Here is a 22,641-nt window from a genome sequence, read left to right as displayed (position 1 = left end):
CACAGACTGGTTTACCAGTCCATGCGCGCTTGCTCGATTATTATACGCTTGCGGTTGTAACTAGGGAAGGAAGTCAGTCTTAAGATGTGTTACGGTATGGAAGAATCAACTGTTTGTGATGCAATGTTAATTTGTGACTCAGAATGTATTCCAAGTTGGAAGTTCAGTACTTCACGGTGAGAGGCGACTATGCTTGTCGTAAGAGGTGACTAAAGGGATCAGGTGGCCAGGCTAGTTTATTTGTTTGATGCATGTCATCGTATCCCAATTGCGTGGATCGAAGCTCATGATGTCAACCACTAGATTGATTATTTACAGACCGCCGTCATATAGCTGGACTATTGCTGATTGCGGCGTTAAACGACATAAAACAAACAAACACAAATATTGAATGGTCATATCTTAAATTACTGACACATACATTTCTTTGTCAACAAACGTTTGTCATTGAAGAAACTAACTCGAAAGTGATTACATTCTAAATTCAAATATTATCAATGACAAACTTTAAGTTATTTTTAAAATAATTAATCTAAGGCCACGCCTCGGAACCCTACGTTCGTATGATCTTTCTTTGTTCCACGAAAGACGAGTGTTTGTAATAAAAGGCAGACAAAATTATATGAATTATAATACTTTAAACCTAGTAAGCCAAAAGTAAAAAAAAACCCATAGCTTCAGAACAATTGTTAAAAGTTAGTTTGCGAGTTTGATTGTTGTTGTTTTTTCTTTCTTTCTTTCTTTCTTTCTTTCTTTCTTTCTGCCGCACTCAGCAACATCCCAGCTACATGACTGTCTGTAAATAACAGAGTCTGGACTAGACAATCCAGTGATCATCATTCGACACAATTGGGATACGATAACATGCATCAACCAAGTCAGCGAGTCTAAGCACCTGATCCATTTCGTCACCTCTAACGACAAGCATAGATTGCACGGGGCCTATAATATCACCCCGAAACCCCACGGGTCGAACTGCTCTACATATCAAATTTTAAAGATGCACTTGTCAATACTGGGGCACAATTCGCTTTCATTGCACATTCTCGTCCATCAGCCGTTCCAGGATCCTACAGGCGTGGGTTCGAATCACAGATTACAATGCCCTTTGTTATATCTTATCTTACTGCTACGGCGCGGGACATTGCTCGGAATGTAAAATCATATTTGCTCAAAACTGGTGTGTCTGATTTTGGCTGGTTGCGACGCTACACAACATTCACTCACTTAACTGCCATATTAGGTGAGGTGAAGTGAAATTGGGTTTAACGTCGCGTCCAAGATTATTGCACTTATATAGCGACGTGCATGCACGTGTATGTGTGTGTGGCAGCTTGTACTAGTCCGGACTGGTGCCGATTTATAGTGCTAGCCCACTGAGATATCATGCCGCAGTTTAACATGGATACCCCACTCAGACACAGTATACTGACTCCGAGCCGACCAGTCCTTGTTTTAGCCCTTAAACGCCGAGCGCCAGACAGGGTAACAACAAGTACCATCTTTTAACGTCTTTTGGTATGAGGTGAAGGTGAGGTGAAATGGGGTTTAACGTCGCGTCCAAGATTATTGCACTTATATAGCGACGTGCATGTACGTGTGTGTGTGTGTGTGGCTGCTTGTACTAGTCCGGACTGATGCCGATTTATAGTGCTAGCACACTGAGATACCATGCCGCAGTTTAACATGGATACCCCACTCAGACACAGTATACTGACTCCGAGCCGACCAGTCCTTGTTTTAGCCCCTTCGTGCCGAGCGCCAGACAGGGTAACAACAAGTACCATCTTTTAACGTCTTTTGGTATGACGCGGTCGGGGATCGAACCCCGGACCTTCCGCTCTCCGGGCGGACGCTCTACCACTAGACCACGGAGGCGGTCCCTTTTGGTATGACGCGGCCGGGATCGAACCACGGACCTTCCGCTCACGGGGGCGGTCTTAAGCCATATTAAGCTGACTTGTGAAATATTGTTCACAGTACCGTTAAACACAACTTACTCTTCATCAGAGAGTTAATACCTGCGACAGCCATGATGATCTATAGATGATCATAACATATATCATGGCCATTGGGTCTTCTGGTTGCCTTGGAAACTGTCATTACAAGTGAACGCGGCCCCAAATCAATAGAAATAAGGAGAAAAACGTAGGTTAGCTTGTTAACAACTCGTTTGTTTCGCAGGAATATATTTTAATTTAATCGTCATTTTACAATCAGAGCTCCTGTGACGGCTGAACACTACCATTGATTAACGCTTCTCGGGACCTGAGATATTGACCAGCTTAAGGATTAAATAGGATGGGAGTCATTATTGCCTCCGAGTTATCGATGACAGGCCATGGGCGCAAAATTGGAGATATTAATATTTCTCCAGTATCATTTCCAAACTGGGGGGGGGGGGGGGGGGGGGGGTGGTGTGTCGATTCCGGGTTCGATTCCGACATGCATGCATGAATCAATATGTGAAACTATTACTGGTGTCCCTCGTCGTGATGTTGCTGGAATATTGCAAAAGCGACACGCAATCATACTCTCACTTATCCAAACTGTGGGTGTATTCAGATGGATCTGATCTTCGGCGCTGCAGAGTTGCGTCCCTTTTAGCTGTCAGGATCTGGTGGTTGTTGGTAAAATTTAGTTTTTACCCGATATTGATCTATAGTTACCAGTGCTCATCTGCTTAAACAATGTGGCAAACGTCAAGCATCACTCTTGACTGTCATCCTATACGCAAATATTAATACATATTTATATTAATCAATAATTATTTCAGGACATAAAATCAGATTTGTGATCAATAATTCATTTTTGATATCAATGAATGAATTATTGATGTAAAATAGGGCATACATGTATATAGTAAACAGCACCTGTTACTTGTGATATCGATAACTATAATATAATATTAATAATTAATTTATAATAAAATCGAAATAATATTTTCTGATATCAATAAATGAAATATTAATATCATAAAAAAAGAAGAAGAAGAAAAACACTGTCACGTCCTGTACAGCTTATACAATACTAGATATAATGAGTGGATGTATGCAATGGCCGGCCAATATGACCCGGTACTTTCCAAATTTATATTGTAATACGCATTCATCAGTATATCAAATCGTGGTTTACATGTAATACCGCGCGACTCTACCTATTAGACACTTAAGTTTTTAAGAAGCTTAAAACATGTACAGAAAAGAGGAAATACTAAAAATAAAACCCCAACATCAATACAAACACACTCACTCACACATTCCCAATTTTATTAAAATCCTATCTTACTTGTGGCAATCTCATTAAAATCCTATCTTACATAGGGCAATCTCATTAAAATCCTATCTTACTTGGGGCAATTTCATTAAAATCCTATCTTACTTGGGGCAATCTCATTAATATCCTATCCTACATGGGACAATCTCATTAAAATCCTATCTTACATGGGGCAATCTCATTAAAATCCTATCTTACTTGGGGCAATCTCATTAAAATCCTATCTTCCATGGGGCAATCTCATTAAAATCCTATCTTACTTGGGGCAATCTCATTAAAATCCTATCTTACATAGGGCAATCTCATTAAAATCCTATCTTACTTGGGGCAGTTTCATTAAAATCCTATCTTACTTGGGGCAATCTCATTAAAATCCTATCTTACTTGGGGCAATCTCATTAAAATCCTATCTTACATGGTGCAATTTCATTAAACTCCTATCTTACATGGGACAATCTCAGTAAAATCCTATCTTACTTGGGGCAATCTCATTAAAATCCTATCTCACTTGGGGCAATCTCATTAAAATCCTATCTTAATTGGGGCAATCTCATTAAAATCCTATCTTACTTGGGGCAATTTCATTAAAATCCTATCTTACTTGGGGCAATCTCATTAATATCCTATCCTACATGGGACAATCTCATTAAAATCCTATCTTACATGGGGCAATCTCATTAAAATCCTATCTTACTTGGGGCAATCTCATTAAAATCCTATCTTCCATGGGGCAATCTCATTAAAATCCTATCTTACTTGGGGCAATCTCATTAAAATCCTATCTTACATAGGGCAATCTCATTAAAATCCTATCTTACTTGGGGCAGTTTCATTAAAATCCTATCTTACTTGGGGCAATCTCATTAAAATCCTATCTTACTTGGGGCAATCTCATTAAAATCCTATCTTACATGGTGCAATTTCATTAAACTCCTATCTTACATGGGGCAATCTCATTAAAATCCTATCTTACTTGGGGCAATCTCATTAAAATCCTATCTCACTTGGGGCAATCTCTTTAAAATCCTATCTTACTTGGGGCAATCTCATTAAAATCCTATCCTACTTGGGGCAATCTCATTAAAATCCTATCTTACTTGGGGCAATCTCATTAAAATCCTATCTTACATAGGGCAATCTCATTAAAATCCTATCTTACTTGGGGCAATTTCATTAAAATCCTATCTTTCTTAGGGCAATCTCATTAAAATCCTATCTTACATGTGGCAATCTCATTAAAATCCTATCTTACATGGTGCAATTTCATTAAACTCCTATCTTACATGGGGCAATCTCATTAAGATCCTATCTTACTTGGGTCAATCTCATTAAAATCCTATCTTACTTGGGGCAGTCTCTTTAATATCCTATCTTACTTGGGGCAATCTCATTAAAATCATATCCTACATGGGGCAATCTCATTAAAATCCTATCTTACTTGTGGCAATCTCATTAAAATCCTATCTTACATAGGGCAATCTCATTAAAATCCTATCTTACTTGGGGCAATTTCATTAAAATCCTATCTTACTTGGGGCAATCTCATTAAAATCCTATCTTACATGGGACAATCTCAGTAAAATCCTATCTTACTTGGGTCAATCTCATTAAAATCCTATCTTACTTGGGGCAATTTCATTAATATCCTATCTTACATGGGGCAATCTCATTAAAATCCTATCTTACTTGGGGCAATCTCATTAAAATCCTATCTTATATGGGGCAATCTCATTAAAATCCTATCTTACTTGGGTCAATCTCATTAAAATCCTATCTTACATGTGGCAATCTCATTAAAATCCTATCTTACTTGGGGCAATCTCATTAAAATCCTATCTTACATGGGGCAATCTCATTAAAATCTTATCTTACTTGGGTCCATCTCATTAAAATCCTATCTTACATGGGGTAATCTCATTAAAATCCTATCTTACTTGGGGCAATCTCATTAAAATCCTATCTTACATGTGGCAATCTCATTAAACTGCTATCTTACATGGTGCAATTTCATTAAACTCCTATCTTAAATGGGGCAATCTCATTAAAATCCCATCTTACTTGGGGCAATCTCATTAAAATCCTATCTTACTTGGGGCAATCTCTTTAAAATCCTATCTTACTTGGGGCAATCTCATTAAAATCCTATCCTACATGGGGCAATCTCATTAAAATCCTATCTTACATGGGGCAATTTCATTAAAATCCTATCTTACTTGGGGCAATCTCATTAAAATCCTATCTTACATAGGGCAATCTCATTAAAATCCTATCTTACTTGGGGCAATTTCATTAAAATCCTATCTTACTTGGGGCAATCTCATTAAAATCCTATCTTACATGGGGTAATCTCATTAAAATCCTATCTTACTTGAGGCAATCTCATTAAAATCCTATCTTAATTGGGGCAATCTCATTAAAATCCTATCTTACATGGGGCAATCTCATTAAAATCCTATCTTACTTGGGGCAATCTCATTAAAATCATATCTTACTTGGGGCAATCTCATTAAAATCCTATCATACATGGGGCAATCACATTAAAATCCTATCTTACATGGGGCAATCTCATTAAAATCCTATCTTACTTGGGGCCGCAATCTCATTAAAATCCTATCTTACATTGGAGCAATCTCATTAAAATCCTATCTTACATTGGAGCAATCTCATTAAAATCCTATCTTACATGGGGCAATCTCATTAAAATCCTATCTTACATGGGGCAATTTCATTAAAATCCTATCTTACTTGGGGCAATCTCATTAAAATCCTATCTTACATGGGGCAATCTCATTAAAATCCTATCTTACATTGGAGCAATCTCATTAAAATCCTATCTTACATGGGGCAATCTCATTAAAATCCTATCTTACATGGGGCAATTTCATTAAAATCCTATCTTACTTGGGGCAATCTCATTAAAATCCTATCTTACATGGGGCAATCTCATTAAAATCCTATCTTAGCTCAAAGTAAAGAAAATAAATAATGTAGTTGTTATCCATAAATTATCTCTACTTTGTCATCCTATGCCTATCAAACGATTAATCATAATTGTATCAAATATATATCTACAAGTCTACAAAATCCTATCTTACATGGGGCAATCTCATTAAAATCCTATCTTGCATGGGGCAATCTCATTAAAATCCTATCTTAGCTCAAAGTAAAGAAAATAAATAATGTAGTTGTTATCCATAAATTATCTCTACTTTGTCATCCGATGCCTATCAAACGATTAATCATAATTGTATCAAATATATATCTACAAGTCTACAAAATCATATCTTAGCTCTACCGCTGAACAAAAGTCCGTATGTCCTCTCATGTACCCATACACAAACCCACATACATGGAATGTACAATATTTGAACATAATAGGTTGTGTATGTATGTTAGGGAGGGAGTGAGTATGGTTTTACGCCGCTTTTAACAATATTCCAGCAATATCACGCTGGGGAACGTAAGATATGGGCTTCACACATTGTTCCCATCGGGGGAATCGAACCCGGGTCTTCGGCCTGACGTGCGAACGCTTTAACCACTAGACTACCCGACTGCCCCTGTTAGGGAGGGAGGAGGGTGGGTATGCCCTAACATACATACACATCCGACCCGTGAAGATCCGGGCTAGAATAGGTCTTTAGCAATCCATGCTTGCCGTAAAAAGGCGACTAACGGGACCGTAATCCCAATTGCGTGGATCGATACTCATGATATCACTGGATTGTCTGGTCCAGACTCGATTATTTACAGACGCCGTGATATAGCTGGAATATTGCTGAACGCGGCGTGAAACAATTTTGATTGTTTAAGGAGCGGAACATTATTTTCTATGTCCGCCCGTTCATGTGACCCGCTGACAAATCAATCGGAACACACCTGATGTAACTTACTTATCTTGAATAAGGATCGTTAAGCCGGTGTTTATCCCATGCATTGGGTAAAGGGAAGTAACTCGGTTCGTTTGTGTCGTCTGCTAGCTGTCAAAATGGCTTCCTACTTCATTATCCGTTGTGTTGTTTTCTGAACGAGTTTTTTTGTAACGAGTTTTGCTGACTTTGTATAAATGTCGGTTACATACGTCCGTTGTCAACCCATCCCCCGGGGAGTATGGCGTGACGTAGCCTGTGTGTGAGCCTGAGGGCTCGGGGTACATAGACTCACACACAAGGTAGGACTCACACACAAGGTAAATCACACCATATACCCGTCGAGATCTGTTGACAACTTATGTTTTAAGCGTATGTTCAAAACTACCTCTTGTGTTTGTCCGAGAATTTCCTCATGTTACACTTCATAAACGCAGCTGCAATATTTCCGAACAGCCGCCCATGGCTAAACCCGAGTTGTGAGCATGCGCAGTTGGCTACAAGAACCGCAACCCTGACCTTTTGACCTCACCACTTCAATAACCTGTTACCGCGTCAGTCAGGTGTTGAACAGCGACGGAGGGACATTCTTGACAGTACGCTCAACAATCTACAATGGCAGGCGGAGAAACTAAAGTCCTGGTTGCCGTTGATCCTAGTGACCTGAGCGAACGCGCCTTCCGATGTAAGTATGCAACATTGCAGCAGTTGCACCCGTGGTGCAGGGAGTAATTAGTGAGATGCACATTCCGCAGGTCACTATTAAAACACACATATTGTATAAAACGCATGCTATTCGTGCATCAGTGTCATTGGTTGTTATAAATATATATTTGACTTAGTAATGCATAACCCTGTTGCTGTGACCCACTGAGTACGCATAGATGTATAGGCCTCTATGCATACTCACGAACACAGCTTGGTTTAACATATACATGTCAGTGATACAGTCCTGACACCGATATATGGCTGTGTTATAGGAGTAATAGGCAAAGCTCGGGGGGTGGGGGGGGGGGGGGGGGTACGTGCAAGCGTTCATGCGTGTGCCCATGTATCGGCAATGTGTTGCCTCCCGTGGACTGTTTACCTACCGCAAGCATATGGTTTGAACGCTGGCTGTGCGTCGCCATCATCGATCTGTTTGCTTAACGTTAGTGCTTCGAGTCATTAATATAGTTGATAGTACACGATTCAGTATCGATCCTACACAAGCACTAATGGGATTAAATACAAGGTAGCTGTACAGAGGTGCTGTATCCATGATAATGTTTACTTTCAGTTCTTACAACCATGCGTGCGAGGTCTATCAGCTTTTAGAGTACATACACTTAACTGTTGTCCGGGACCGCCTCCGTGGTGTAGTGGTAGAGCGGAAGGTCCGGGGTTCGATCCCGGCCGTGTCATACCAAAAGACGTTAAAATATGGTACTTGTTATTACCCTGCCTGGCGCTCGGCACTAAGGGGCTGAAACAAGGACTGGTCGGCTCGGAGTCAGTATACTGTGTCTGAGTGGGGTATTCATGTTAAACTGCGGCATGGTATCTCAGTGGCCTGGCACTATAAAATCGGCATTGTACATTTACATGCATGTCGAAAATGTCGAAATTGAGTGAAATAATCATGGACGCGACGTTAAACCCCATTTCACCCCACCTCACCTCACCTCACCTCACTGTTGTTCGGTTGAAACTAATTTCATGCCTCATATAATATTGTCAGCCTTGTCTTATATAGAACTGAGTGAATATAGTTTTACGCCGCTTTAGCACTATAATGAATGGTTACACCGGGGCTTTTAACCATAGTGGAATTGAACCTTGATCTTCGATCTGACAACCGAACGCTTAAACCTATGGCACAACCATCGCTTTTTAAATGGAATTGGAAATCAAATGTATGAAGCCGATTCAAGTAACTTGTTGTGCGGGTAAATTCAATGTACCCGTTAAGTTCCGCGTTAGAATTGGTCTTCAGCAACCCATGCTGATCGTAAGATGCGACTAACGGGATCGGGTGCTTAGGCTCACTGACCTGGTTAATACATGTCGTTGTATCCCAATTGTGTAGATCGATGCTCATGATGTCAAACACCGGATTGCCTGGTCCAGACTCGATTATTTACAGACCGCCCGGTATATTGCTGAGTGCGGCGTTAAACAACAAACAAAGCAATTAAATATAATTTGAGATGTAGCGTTATTTATGTTTGATATAATAGTTGTATAGCGTGGTAGACAATTGGAAATACGTTGGTTGGTTGGTTGGTTGGTTGGTTTGTTGTTTAACGCCGCACTCAGCAATATTGCAGCTATATGACGGCGGTCTGTAAATAATCGAGTCTGAACCAGACAATCCAGTGATTGATATCATGAGCATCGATCCACGCAATTGGGATCGATGACATGTATCAACCAAGTCAGCGAGCCTGACCACCCGATCCCGTTAGTCGCCTTTTACGACAAGCATGGGTTGCTGAAGACCTATTCTACCTCGGAATCTTCACGGGTCGGAAATACGTTGGTAATCATGACTGTTCTGTATTGTAAAAGAAAACACCTAAAATGGCACGAATGGCTGGGTGGTCATGCTATCAACCACTGGGTTAGGGTCAGTCAGTGAGTATGGTTTTACGCCTCTTTTAGCAATATTCCAGCAATATCACGGCGGGGGACACCAGAAATGGGCTTCAGACATTGTACCCATGTGGGGAATCGAACCCGGGTCTTCGGCGTGACGAGCGAACGCTTTAACCACAAGGCTACCCCCACCGCCCCAGAGACATAATGAGATAACGTTGTCACAACGTATTTCAACTTACAAAGCTTGTTCAAGTCGGTGTGACAACGTCTATTATATTCCACCGAGTAACGTTGCACGCACGTGATATAACATACAACAAGAATACATTGATGCAGAGCATCAAAGTTCTCCGCCATATGTGATGCCACACAAACGCATAATTATGATGTTACTGAAAGGCATGATGGAGCATAATTATATTAACCATTTAAAAATAGTTTCTTGTTTAACGCCGCACTCAGCAGTATTCCAGCCATATGACGGCGGTCTGTAAATAATCCAGTCTGGACCAGATCATCCAGTGATTGACACCAAGAGCATCGAACTACGCAATTGGAATATGATGTTATGCATCGACCAAATCGGCGAACCTGACTACCCAATCCTGTTCGTCGCCTCTTACGGCAAGCATGGGTTGCTGAAGACCTATTTTAACCTGGGTCTTTATCTAAAAAGTAGATCGAAGGAAATGGAAGCAATTTCTGGCACAAATGTAAACATGTGGAAATAGTATTAAAACTGCCAACAACATACTCAAATAATAGATCACATTCTTTTTACACTTGGCATTTGGTTATAATAATGTAAATGAAAATACTAAGGGCACCATATGGCAAAAAAGTCATACTAGATAAGGTCTTTTTGTCACAACCACAGATGCACATACTCAAAATATTATCACGTAGTTGGAGAACATTTCAATACCGGGACTAATCAATAACGGAGATTCCTCGTCTCTTGTTTTACGTTTTTTGGTCAGTTTCTTTTTTGTATTTCTTTCTTTCAAAGAATAGTAATTGTGATCATGATGAGTTGAGTTATTTGGTTTTTTTCTATGTACTGTTTTTTATCCAGCGTCAGTAACTGTTGTGGAATGTGGTTTACTTGTAACAATGACTGGTTTGAGTTCATATGATGATTGATTGGTTTGTCGTTTAACGCCGCACTCAGCAATATCCTAGCTATTTGACGGTGTTCTGTAAATAATCGATTCTGGACCAGACAATCCAGTGCCTAATATCATGAGCATCGATCCATGCAATTGGGATCGATGCCATGCATCAACCAAAGCCTTGACCATCCGATCCCGTTTGTCGCCTTATACAAGCATAGTCGCATGATATACTGTTAAGATGTAACATAACAATTCATCCATACTACTAAACAGAAGTAAAACCGCTTGTCCATTCGGATCAGTCTGACCCAAACCATTCCGCTGATGAGAGTCAAATAATGCATACGAATCTAAATCCGTAAAAATTGCAATGGAGACATCATTAAAAGTTACCAAAAGTGACGGGGATATCAATATTGCTTGTTGGAATGATTCTATGAAATTTATTTTCCCTGCTTCAATATTTGGAGCACCTGTGACGGAGCCATAAACTGATATGTTATGTAGACAATATCGCTTGAGGCAGTGGCAGCTGGGAGCTGATTATTGTGACTGTAGAGAGCTGTGCTATCATCCAACCGATTATCGAGGTCAGTGGAACACGGTACAGACGCAAATACTACAGCCTTGATGCAAATTCGCCGACACACTACTCCGATTTTGCCTTGACTTTGCGGTGCACTGATTAAAAATCATACCATACCTGTGCTAGTAAGTTTCACCGAAGTGGTAGACGGCTGAGACCTGCATCTCTTCGGGCTTTCCTCCCACACGCCATGATATACCTTGAGTACTGTTAAATGTGGCGTTAAATACAACTCACTCACTCACTCTATAACATGAGATACCAAGCCGCAGTTTAACGTAAATACCCCACTCAGACACAGTATACTTCGAGCCAACCACTTCTTGTTTAGCCCATTAATGCCGAGCCCCAGACAGGGTACCAACAAGTACCATCTTTTGGTTTGCCGCGGCCGGGGATCGAACCCCGGACCCTCCGCTCTCCGGGCAGACGCTCTATCCACTACACAACGGATGCGGTGTAGCATACAGGAAATACGAGTTAAACTGTCTGCGAATTACTCTCTTCCTATTTAGGAGAGAAGACGAAAAAAACCGAGTATTCAATTATTACAGAATTCAACATGTTTGCAACATGTCCAAAAAAAATTAATATGCTTGCTGTTTTTTCTCCTCGTCAATAGATTTTCACTGTCAGCGATATAGCAAACCAACCTGATATGGTTCTATGGAGGTTAAAGGCACTGTATACACTACATTCTGTAAAAAGTGTGTAAATATTCACACGTATCCTTTGTCATCGCATAGACACACTTGTGCAGATTTGATACGCGCGCACCAGTTTACGCCTACAGCTGAATGTGGTGTCGGTGGCATGAAAGAACAGCGCTGTATTTCTCTCAGCCCAAGGGGCGGTCGGGTAGCCTAGTGGTTAAAGTGTTCGCTCGTCATTACAAAGTAAACAAATTTACATAGTTCCTTTGGACAATTATGTTATGGGAGTTAAATAATTGCTGGAGCTGTAACATATTTGGTCTTTTTTAATAGTGTTTTGGGATGTAACGAGTCTCTGAAAGTCGCCTTCAGATCTGTAAAAGGTAACGGTGCACGTACAGGACATGTAACATAATTCTGCTACTTGTTATTTTGTGTTGAACATTGTCGCCTATACCTGTCGATATCTGTCGTATATGTTACACACAACCAAATGTTTTCCCACAGACTTCATTAGTAACGTTATAAAAAAAAAAAAATTAACTTATCATTCAACAGCTATTACCTTTACATGTGTGCATAACCTGACCTTAAAGCGGAAATAAAAACTAAAAAATGACTAGATTAGTCCGCTTTTTTACGAGTACAGGAAGCCAAACAGACCACCCTCACTTCCGCAGCAAATGTCACTTGAAAATAACTGTGGTCCCATTCAGCATAAGTCATGTTAAACAAGACAGCACTAAATATAGAGAAACATGGTCAGTTTTAATTACTGGACGGATGTACATTTAAAATCGTACACAAAAACATCTGGTCACAGCTGCCAGCTGATTCAGTCTGCGAAAACAGCTTGTTGAACGACTGATTCTGATTTTGTGTAGTAGAACCTGTAGACACAGGCGTAAGGATAGAGACATGTATGGCAACAGCCGATAACTTGTTCTTTATGGGTTTTTTTGTTTGTTTGTTGTTCCTTGGTCAAAGTAAAGAAAATAAATAATGTAGTTGTTATCCATGAATTATCTCTACTTTGTCATCCTATGCCTATCAAACGATTAATCATAATTGTATCAAATATATATCTACAAGTCTACAAAATCCTATCTTAGCTCTACCGCTGAACAAAAGTCCGTATGTCCTCTCATGTACCCATGCACAAACCCACATACATGGAATGTACAATATTTGAACATATTAGGTTGTGTATGTATGTTAGGGAGGGAGTGAGTATGGTTTTACGCCGCTTTTAACAATATTCCAGCAATATTCCCATCTGGGGAATCGAACCTGGGTCTTCGGCCTGACGTGCAAACGCTTTAACCACTAGGCTACCCCCACCGCCCCATCTTCCCGAGGCAAGTGAGTTAACTGACTATAAAAGTCCAGTTTCCCCCCTTGCCGAACTAGGCTGGTATTATGGAGTTACATTTTGGCTGGACTAACGAGTCTATGCATAGTCCATTCAAAATCGCGCACCGAAATCGAAATCCGGTTCGTAGATTATCATGCAGATTTCGGTCGACTGCAGGATTTGCAAAGCATGTGCACTGCTAACTCGTTGTCAACAGATATTTTCTAAATCTTTTCAATGACATGTTTTTAATCAAAGTGCTCATGTAATTTGATGCGCTTCGCGATGTAAGACTCGTTCTATCACAATATAGATCTTGATTATCAATCAGATCGTCTTGACTGGGCGCCACCGTTTTCTTTGAAACAAATGCAAGTGATACGAGAGGTTGAATCTGATTGGTCAATAGGAGAGGCATAGAAAGGACATAACTCGTAATAGCCACTGGTGGCGCTACGACCGAGCCCAGTAATTCCAGCCTAGTTCGGCAAGTCTAGACTTTTTAAAGTCAGTTAACTCTCTTGCCTCGGGAAGATGCCACCGCCCCTGTTGGGAGGGAGGAGGGTGGGGATGCACAAACATACATACACATCCAACCCGTGAAGATCCGGGTAGAATAGATCTTCAGCAACCCATGCTTGCCGGAAAAGGCGACTATGCTTGTCGTAGGAGGCGACAAACGGGATCGGGTGGTCAGGCTCGCTGACTTGGTTGATGCATGTCATCGATCCCAACTGCGTGGATAGATGTTTATGTCAATCACTGGATTGTCTGGTCCAGACTCGATTATTTACAGACCGCCGTCATATAGCTAGAATATTGCTGAGTGCGGTGTTAAAAAACAAACAAGCAGCCTAGCGATTGACATTATGGTGAGTAAAATCTCCTGTAGCCTGATACTGGGATATCGACATTGTTCAAAGCGGCTTTCAACTCATCCACCCGACCCCGCTCCCCCCTTTGTCAATGGAGTGGAACAACATATAAGACTAGTGTATTTTTATACCCCTGGCCTAAAACTTCTTCATGGGCTCACTCTTTGTCTTGCTGAAAGCAGGTCTAGAAGGTTGAAAAGGGTCAGTGATGACCTCTGGCCCGTGACAATTCATGAACAGACAGTTACAGCTGTATATATATATGTAACGGCCAGTCCAGTCAGTGGAACGCTTTCAGCGACGGTTCTTGTTCATCCGGGTGGACGGGTGACCTAGTTGCCTAAGCCGACACAATTCGCAAGGTAGAGTTGCGTCCTTACACGTGCCAGAAACCGATGATTGTGGTCCCAGAGTCCCAAATGTGCTCTGTTATTTTCTACGTTTGTCAGCACCATAATCAGGATCGTGGGTTTCACCAAAGTGATAAACGTCAAAAGACCTGCACCAGTTCGAGCTTTCCTCGACTTCAAGCTGACACGCCGTCATATAACTGAAACACGGTTCGAGATGGCGTTAACGGATACTCATTCATTCCTTGCAAACTCTCACACACCTTGCAACCTTACTTAAATTAAACCTCGTTTTAAACTGTTTTAACTTGAAATATCGTTTTAGACCATGTAACTTTATGGATCCAGTAGAATCCTTATTGTCACGACGGATAAAATCAGGTCTTATCTTGTCTCGAACTCGAGATAACTCGAGTAGTTACGGACTATCATCTCATCACGGTAGATGTTAGAATGTTACGGTAACGATACAATGTAATCATCGTTTCTTTGATTGAGCGTAGTTATTAATATCAGAAGTATCTGAAAGAAGGTTTCTTTTCTCAAAGGGGCGGTCGGGTAGCCTAGTGGTTAAAGCGTTAGCTCGTCACGCCGAAGACCCGGGTTCGATTCCCGACATGGGTACAATATGTGAAGCCCATTTCTGGTGTCCCCCGCCGTGATATTGCTGGAATATTGCTAAAAGCGGCGTAAAACAATACTCACTCTCTCCTTTTCTCAAGAATAGAAGTACTGGCATTGTGTTATTCTAATTTTCAGTTGAATGGGCAAGATATTCAGACGAAGTTAACAAGGAGTTAACCCCAGCTCCATATCGGAAATCTCCCTGTTATTACCAAATATTCATTTTATTTCATTTCTTGAAGAAAAATGTCATTTGTCAGAGCGCCCAGCTGCAGGAATAAGATCTGACTGTTGCTATGATCACTGTCAGAATATTCCATGTCAGCACCCCTGTATGTTTCGACTCGCGGTTGAGGGGAACGTGGTGATATTGACTCTTGGACAAACGGGGGCACTGGGAGGGTATTGATAAGTCGTAATGGATTGTACTTGACGATGGAGTCAGTCCGCGGTTTTTATGATTAGGAATATCAGATTGGTGTTGGAATGACATATCGAGAAGGGATAAATTATTATTTGATCTTTTAACGTGAAAATGTATTTAAACATAATTGATTACAGATATTAACTGTGCAGAGTTGTATCCCTTGGGCACGCCAGAAACTGATTGTGGTTTCGAATCCCGGTTCGCCCAGATCATATTTCTAGGTTTGTCAGCACCATACCCGTGCTCGTTGGTTTCACCAAAGTGGTAAACGTTTGAGACCGGCATCACTTTGGACAATAAGCTGACAAGCTGTGATATAAGTGACATACTAAATAAATCAAAGCGGCGTTAAACACAGCTCACTCACTCACTTATGCATATATATATGTTGATCTGTATATTTTCATGTGATGACAGGGTACCTCTCAAAGTTCAACCAGCCACAACACAAGGTGATGATCTGTCACGTGCCGGAATACTGGGCAAACGTTCAGCGTATGATGAGTGAGTACTACCACCCCACCCCCACCCCACCCCTACCCCCAACTTCCTGCCTGTTGAGTGAGAACTACCACCCCCACTCCTACCCCCACATTCCTGCCTGATGAGTGAGTACTACCACCCCACCCCCATCCAATAACCTACCTTCCTGCCTGATGAGTGAGTACTACCACCCCACCCCCATCCAATAACCTACCTTCCCTCCGGATGAGTGAGTACTACCACCCCACCCCCATCCAATAACCTACCTTCCCTCCTGATGAGTGAGTACTACCACCCCACCCCCATCCAATAACCTACCTTCCTGCCTGATGAGTGAGTACCCACCACCCCACCTCGATCCAATACCCTACCTTCCTCCCTGATGAGTGAGTACTACCACCCCACCCCCATCCAATAACCTACCTTCCTGCCTGATGAGTGAGTACCCACCACCCCACCCCCATCCAATAACCTATCTTTCTGCCTGATGAGTGAGTACTACCACCCCACCCCCATCCAATAACCTACCTTCCTGCCTGATGAGTGAGTACTACCACCCCACCTCCATCCAATACCCTACCTTCCCGTCTGATGAGTGAGTACTACCACCCCACCCCCATCCAATAACCTACCTTCCTGCCTGATGAGTGAGTACTACCACCCCACCCCCATCCAATACCCTACCTTCCCCCCTGATTAGTGAGTACTACCACCCCACCCCCATCCAATACCCTACCTTCCGTCCTGATGAGTGAGTACTACCACCCCACCCCCATCCAATAACCTACCTTCCTGCATGATGAGTGAGTACTACCACCCCATCCCCATCCAATATCCTACCTTCCTGCCTGATGAGTGAGTACTACCACCCCAACCCCATCCAATAACCTACCTTCCTGCCTGACGAGTGAGTATTACCACCCCACCCCCTTCCAATAACCTACCTTCCTGCCTGATGAGTGAGTACTACCACCCCACCCCCATCCAATAACCTACCTTCCTGCCTGATTAGTGAGTACTACCACCCCACCCCCATCCAATAACCTACCTTCCCTCCTGATGAGTGAGTACTACCACCCCACCCCCATCCAATAACCTACCTTCCTGCCTGATGAGTGAGTACTACCACCCCACCTCGATCCAATAACCTACCTTCCTGCCTGATGGGTGAGTACTACCACCCCACCCCCATCCAATTACCTACCTTCCTGCCTGATGAGTGAGTACTACCACCCCACCCCCATCCAATTACCTACCTTCCTGCCTGATGAGTGAGTACTACCACCCCACCCCCATCCAATAACCTACCTTCCTGCCTGATGAGTGAGTACTACCACCCCACCCCCATCCAATAACCTACCTTCCCGCCTGATGGGTGAGTACTACCACCCCACCTCGATCCAATAACCTACCTTCCTGCCTGATGAGTGAGTACTACCACCCCACCTTTATCCAATAACCTACCTTCCTGTCTGATGAGTGAGTACTACCACCCCACCCCCATCCAATAACCTACCTTCCTGCTTGATGAGTGAGTACTATTTGTTCTTTGTCACAGGCCCTGCACGGTTGCAAGAAGTTGTTGAAGAGACCAATGCCACAACGAAGCAGACAGAATTAAGATACGATGCCATTTGTAAGGAATTTGGGGTAAGGTAGAAAAACAGTTTCGTGAAAATATCGCACATTGGAATAAGTCAGAAATGAAACAGATGGGGCGATGGGGTAGTCTAGTGGATAAAGCATTCGCTTGCAATTGACTTGTCCTTGCATGTGTTTGTGACAGGAGCCACCGCTCGGTCAGGATACACTCACCTTTTCGCGAACACCTGGTACCATCACTCTTTGATATTGATTCATGCTTATGATAGATTAGGAATCGATTCCCGGCCGCGTCATGTCAAAAGACATTAAAAGATGGTACTTGTTGTGTCCCTGTCTGGAGCCCGGCATAAAAGGACTAAAACAAGGACTGGTCGGCTCGGGGTCAGTATACTGTGTCTGAGTGGGGTATTCATGTTAAACTGCGGCATGGTGTCTCATTAATGTATGTACTAGTACAAGCAGCCACACAGACACACGTGTATGCACGTCGCTATAAAAGTGCATTAGTCTCGGACGCCACGTGAAACCCCATTTCACCTCACCACCTCACCTTCAGGACTAGCATTTCGGTAAACCCAATCTTCCCGCAGCAAGGGAGCAAACTGACTGTAAAAATTCAGTTTCCAACCTTGCCCAACTAGGCTTCAATTTCGTCGCTGGATCGTAGCGCCACCATTGACTATTACGAATCATGTCCCTCTATGTCCCTCCTATTGACCAATCAGATTCCACCTCTCATATCACTTGCATTTGCTTCAAACAAAATGGCGGCGCCCAGTGAAGACGATCTGATCAATAATCAAGATCTACATTCTAATAAAACGGGTCAGATCAGGAGAGCACCTTGTTTAAAAAAATGAAAAAAAGGAATATCTGTTGACGCCGAGATGGCGGTACACATGCTTTGCAAATCCTGCAATCGACCGAACGGGAGTTTACAAACCGGATGTCGAAACGCCATTTTGATTGGATTATGCATAGACTGATTAGTCCAGCCAAAATATAACATAATTACAGCTTGGTTCGACAAGGTAGTACTGGACTTTATAGCTATAGTTAGTTAGCTCTCTTTTCTCAAAAAGATGGGTAAACCAGCACTAGCCCTTGTATCCATTCCCGCGATTCTTGCGATCTTAAATTGCCTGCCCTTGATATTCCTTAACATTTTACCGACCAATCAAATGTAAGATAAGGAAAATGGGGTGTGGGTAAGGGAGGTGGATATGAAGACACCCTTCCGTTAAATGAATATTTTTAGGGGCTTTTTGCGTGTCGCCTGTTTTTCAATGTTGAATTTCTCGCAAACTCTATCGTAAATGGGAGTGGCTGTCTTGTTGTTGATATCGCCAACCCAACATTGAGGTTGGTTTGTAACTCGCATTCTGATTGGTCCGTTGAGATTGAGTAGCGTAACCAATAAAACTGGGAAAAGAAAATCAAGGGCGGGTAATTTGAAATCGCGCGAACCAAGGGAATGAATCTAGAGGTTCGTAGGTTTACCGGAATGCGAGCTCTTGAGAAGTAGAGTATGAATACTATCTGAAATTATATGAGTTTGGTTTAACTCCGATTTGAACTGTATTTCAGTTACATCGCATCTTGATGTGAGAGGACAGTATGAAGTGATGCATGACGTGGACATTTACCACTTTGATGAAACCCACAAGCACGATACGGTGCTGAAAAACCTAGAAATATATTTAGGGCGAACCGAGATTCGAACCCAGGGATCAAAGATTTCTGGCGCGCAACTGACGACAGGGCCACCCTAGCCCCTCTGATGATAACGAGTTCTTCACACGAAAACACTTTTCAAATCGATAATGTCATTGTTACAAGGTTTCAGTTAGACCTGTTTTCAGGTTTTGCTTTGTCAATTTTCAGATCGAGAGTCAGTTCGAGGCGTTAAGGGGCCAGGAAGTGTGGCATGAGATCTGCACCTACTCCAAGAAGATCCATGCTGACGTCATCGTGATTGGCACCCGCGGGATGGGGGCCGTCAAGCGTACCATTCTCGGCAGCGTGAGTGACGGCGTCCTCCATCACTGCCACATCCCCGTCCTCATCTACAAGGAGTGACGTCTCTGACCACTACCTCAACCCTCAGCTTGTAGCTGATACGATGTATTAAGCAGAAACGTTGTATGTTTATGTGTAGAGGTTGTATTCTAACCAATAAACACACGACAGTTCTAGATAGGTTACATAATAACATATACTCAATGATATATACTGAACAAAGAAAGTTAGGGATACTTTTTGTCGTCATGACTGCCCTCGATTTCTTAAAAAATATCCCCAAACACTTATCATCCCTTACTTTGTTTTTTTCAGGATATGTTTGATACGAGATTTAATATATATTTTTGTAGGCTTGACATTTTTTTACCAATTTATTTGTCTGTTATCTAAGTTGCTAGATCGCAGTAGTGAATGCTGGGTTAACGGTAATATCTATATAGAAATGTAGATTATATGCAGAAGTAATGCACCCTTAGGTTTGGTGTAATTCTGGAATTATTAGCGTAATGGCAGTTTGTAGACTTTTAGATTTATACACATATATTTTTGCAAATCTTTTATCATACTCGTGAAGATCCGGTTTGGAACTGGACTTCAGCAACCTATGCTTGTCGTAAGAGGCGACGGGATCGTGTGGTGACTCGATGACTTGGTTGATGCATGTTGACCGATGTTATTGTCAATCACTGTATTGTCTGGTCCAGATTATTTACAGACCGCTGTCATGCAGCTTGAATATTGCTGAGTGCAACAACAACAACAACAACAACAACAAAATCTTACGTGCATAATATCAACATGTGACTTCCAAATGTTTTGCTCAATGTGATAACGCCAGACCACACCGCGATCCTGGCCCACGTATTGCACAAAGGTAGCCGTGGTGACGCCACTGCGTGAGTGTGTCGTGATGACGTGAACTCCTAGTTCAGTCTATTTGTTAACATATGGCTGTATGGCGTGCTGAAGCAGTCCAATACTGTGGTCAGTGTGCCTCCTGTATCCAGCGTACTGTTAACCAACACGCCACAGTAGAATGTAAACAAACAGCACTATATCACACACATCAATCTTGCATAAACCCAGTCCATTTATCGGCGAATGTGCATTTAAGTAATAAAAATATTTCGTTATTGTTGCTTTTTATTCATTGACAAGATAACAACACAAATAAGAAAACTTTTTTATATAACAAATTCAACAAGTGCTACACATTTTATTTCAAATCTTCAAGAAATATTGCACATCCTTTTCTATGTGTTGTGTTTTCAAGAACAAAGCTGTATTAGTGTTCAATTTTAATATTTGATTGGATCTCGTTTTAATGAAAGTGTGATATTATGTCAATCATCAAATATGCCAATAGAAAGGAAACGTCAAAAATGGACTTCCAGTTCATCTCTTCGTTGGGACCAATGAAATCCTATACAACAGATATCCTGACAATAAATAGTTTCAGCAATGATTCTGACTTCTCATCTGTTCTACCGACGTGGGGATTCCAGGTTAGAGTGAGTGGGTGAGTTTGATTTTACGCCGCTTTTAGCAATATTCCAGCAATATCACACGACCTGCACTGGCTATACGAGGCGACTTTATTGGAGTAACAAGGCGGAAGAAAGTGTAAGTACATAAATGCTGTCAAAGACTTACATTCTCAAATTTATATATTGTGAAAGAGAACTTCTAAGGTTTGTTGTAATGACTTCCAAATAACGAATTAAACAGCCACATAATGACAATTACCAAAACACGCCCATATCTTAAAGCAGAGAAACAGTAGGAAGAGACTCACTGGTCAACCGGAGAATACAATAGTCTGGGGGCGCTTAGCAAAGCTTGTTTCCTACCATGGGGAAAACACGTAAAGCAAAGAAAGTACAATGTCCTAACGGCAGATGTAAGTGTCAGTGAGTGAGTGAGTGAGTATGGTTTTACGCGCTATTGACATTATTCTAGCTGTCTCACTGCGAGGAACACCAGAAATGGGCTTCACGTGTAAGTATCAAAATAAAGCGCTGAACATAAGTTATCCAACGGTGTAATTAAAGATTTACAAAAAGCTATGGACAATTATTGATGACGCAGATATGACCATAGATACAGTATAAATCTGAGTGTATATAAATTCCCTTAATGTTTGAAAAACAAGTCACAAAATATTTCAACACATGAATAAGGTAGCGAACATATAGGAGAAAACAAACATCAAGTCTGTACATGGTACGAGTATGCCATTAAATCACAAGAGAACAAAATATGAGCTTCACTAATTCTCTAACTTAGATTGCAATGACACTGTACAACGACATCCGCCGGACTATGCCGCACGGTTTCGTGAGTGAGTGAGTTGGGTTTAACGCCTCTTTTAACATTATTCCAGTTATATCGCGGCGTGTCAGCTTAAGGTGGGAGGAAAGCCCGAAGTGATGCAGGTCTCAGACGTTTACCACTTCGGTGAAACCCACGAGCACGGGTATGGTGCTGACAAACCTGGAAACATAATCGGGGCGAACCCACAATCATAGGTTTCTGGCGCGCCCAAGGGACGCAACTCTGCAGAGCGAATCGCGGCGCCTCAGACGACTGGGCCACCCGTGACCCCTCCGCACGGTTTGATAAACAGGACCATTAAAGCGGGTAAGCGGTGCGATCACTAGACCGACACATGTTTTACGACTCAGTGACAAAAGATACAAACAACTCCATTTAAATAATTGAAAAGGAGCCCAAGCGAGATGGGAGATTCCTGAACCCTAAAATCTAGACTTGCTTCATTTAGAGCTATATCATTACAGTAAAGGCTGGGAGAAAGGGAAAAT

General features: G+C 41.9%; 1 protein-coding gene across 1 annotated transcript; it reads left to right on the top strand.

Moving 5' to 3' along the window:
- The first annotated feature begins 7,663 nt into the window (after positions 1 to 7,663).
- LOC139445443 (uncharacterized) lies at positions 7,664 to 21,272 on the top strand. The gene is made up of 4 exons (XM_071226590.1): positions 7,664 to 7,830; positions 16,127 to 16,213; positions 17,751 to 17,842; positions 19,682 to 21,272. The coding sequence occupies exons 1-4, from the start codon at positions 7,761 to 7,763 to the stop codon at positions 19,874 to 19,876; spliced, it is 444 nt and encodes a 147-aa protein (XP_071082691.1). The 5' UTR covers positions 7,664 to 7,760; the 3' UTR covers positions 19,877 to 21,272.
- Positions 21,273 to 22,641: the final 1,369 nt, after the last annotated feature.

This window comes from Haliotis cracherodii, unplaced genomic scaffold (genome assembly GCF_022045235.1).
Source record: "Haliotis cracherodii isolate W230 unplaced genomic scaffold, xgHalCrac1.p SCAF_6, whole genome shotgun sequence".
In the NCBI taxonomy this organism is placed as follows: domain Eukaryota; kingdom Metazoa; phylum Mollusca; class Gastropoda; order Lepetellida; family Haliotidae; genus Haliotis; species Haliotis cracherodii.
This window is presented reverse-complemented; position numbering and strand designations above follow the sequence as displayed.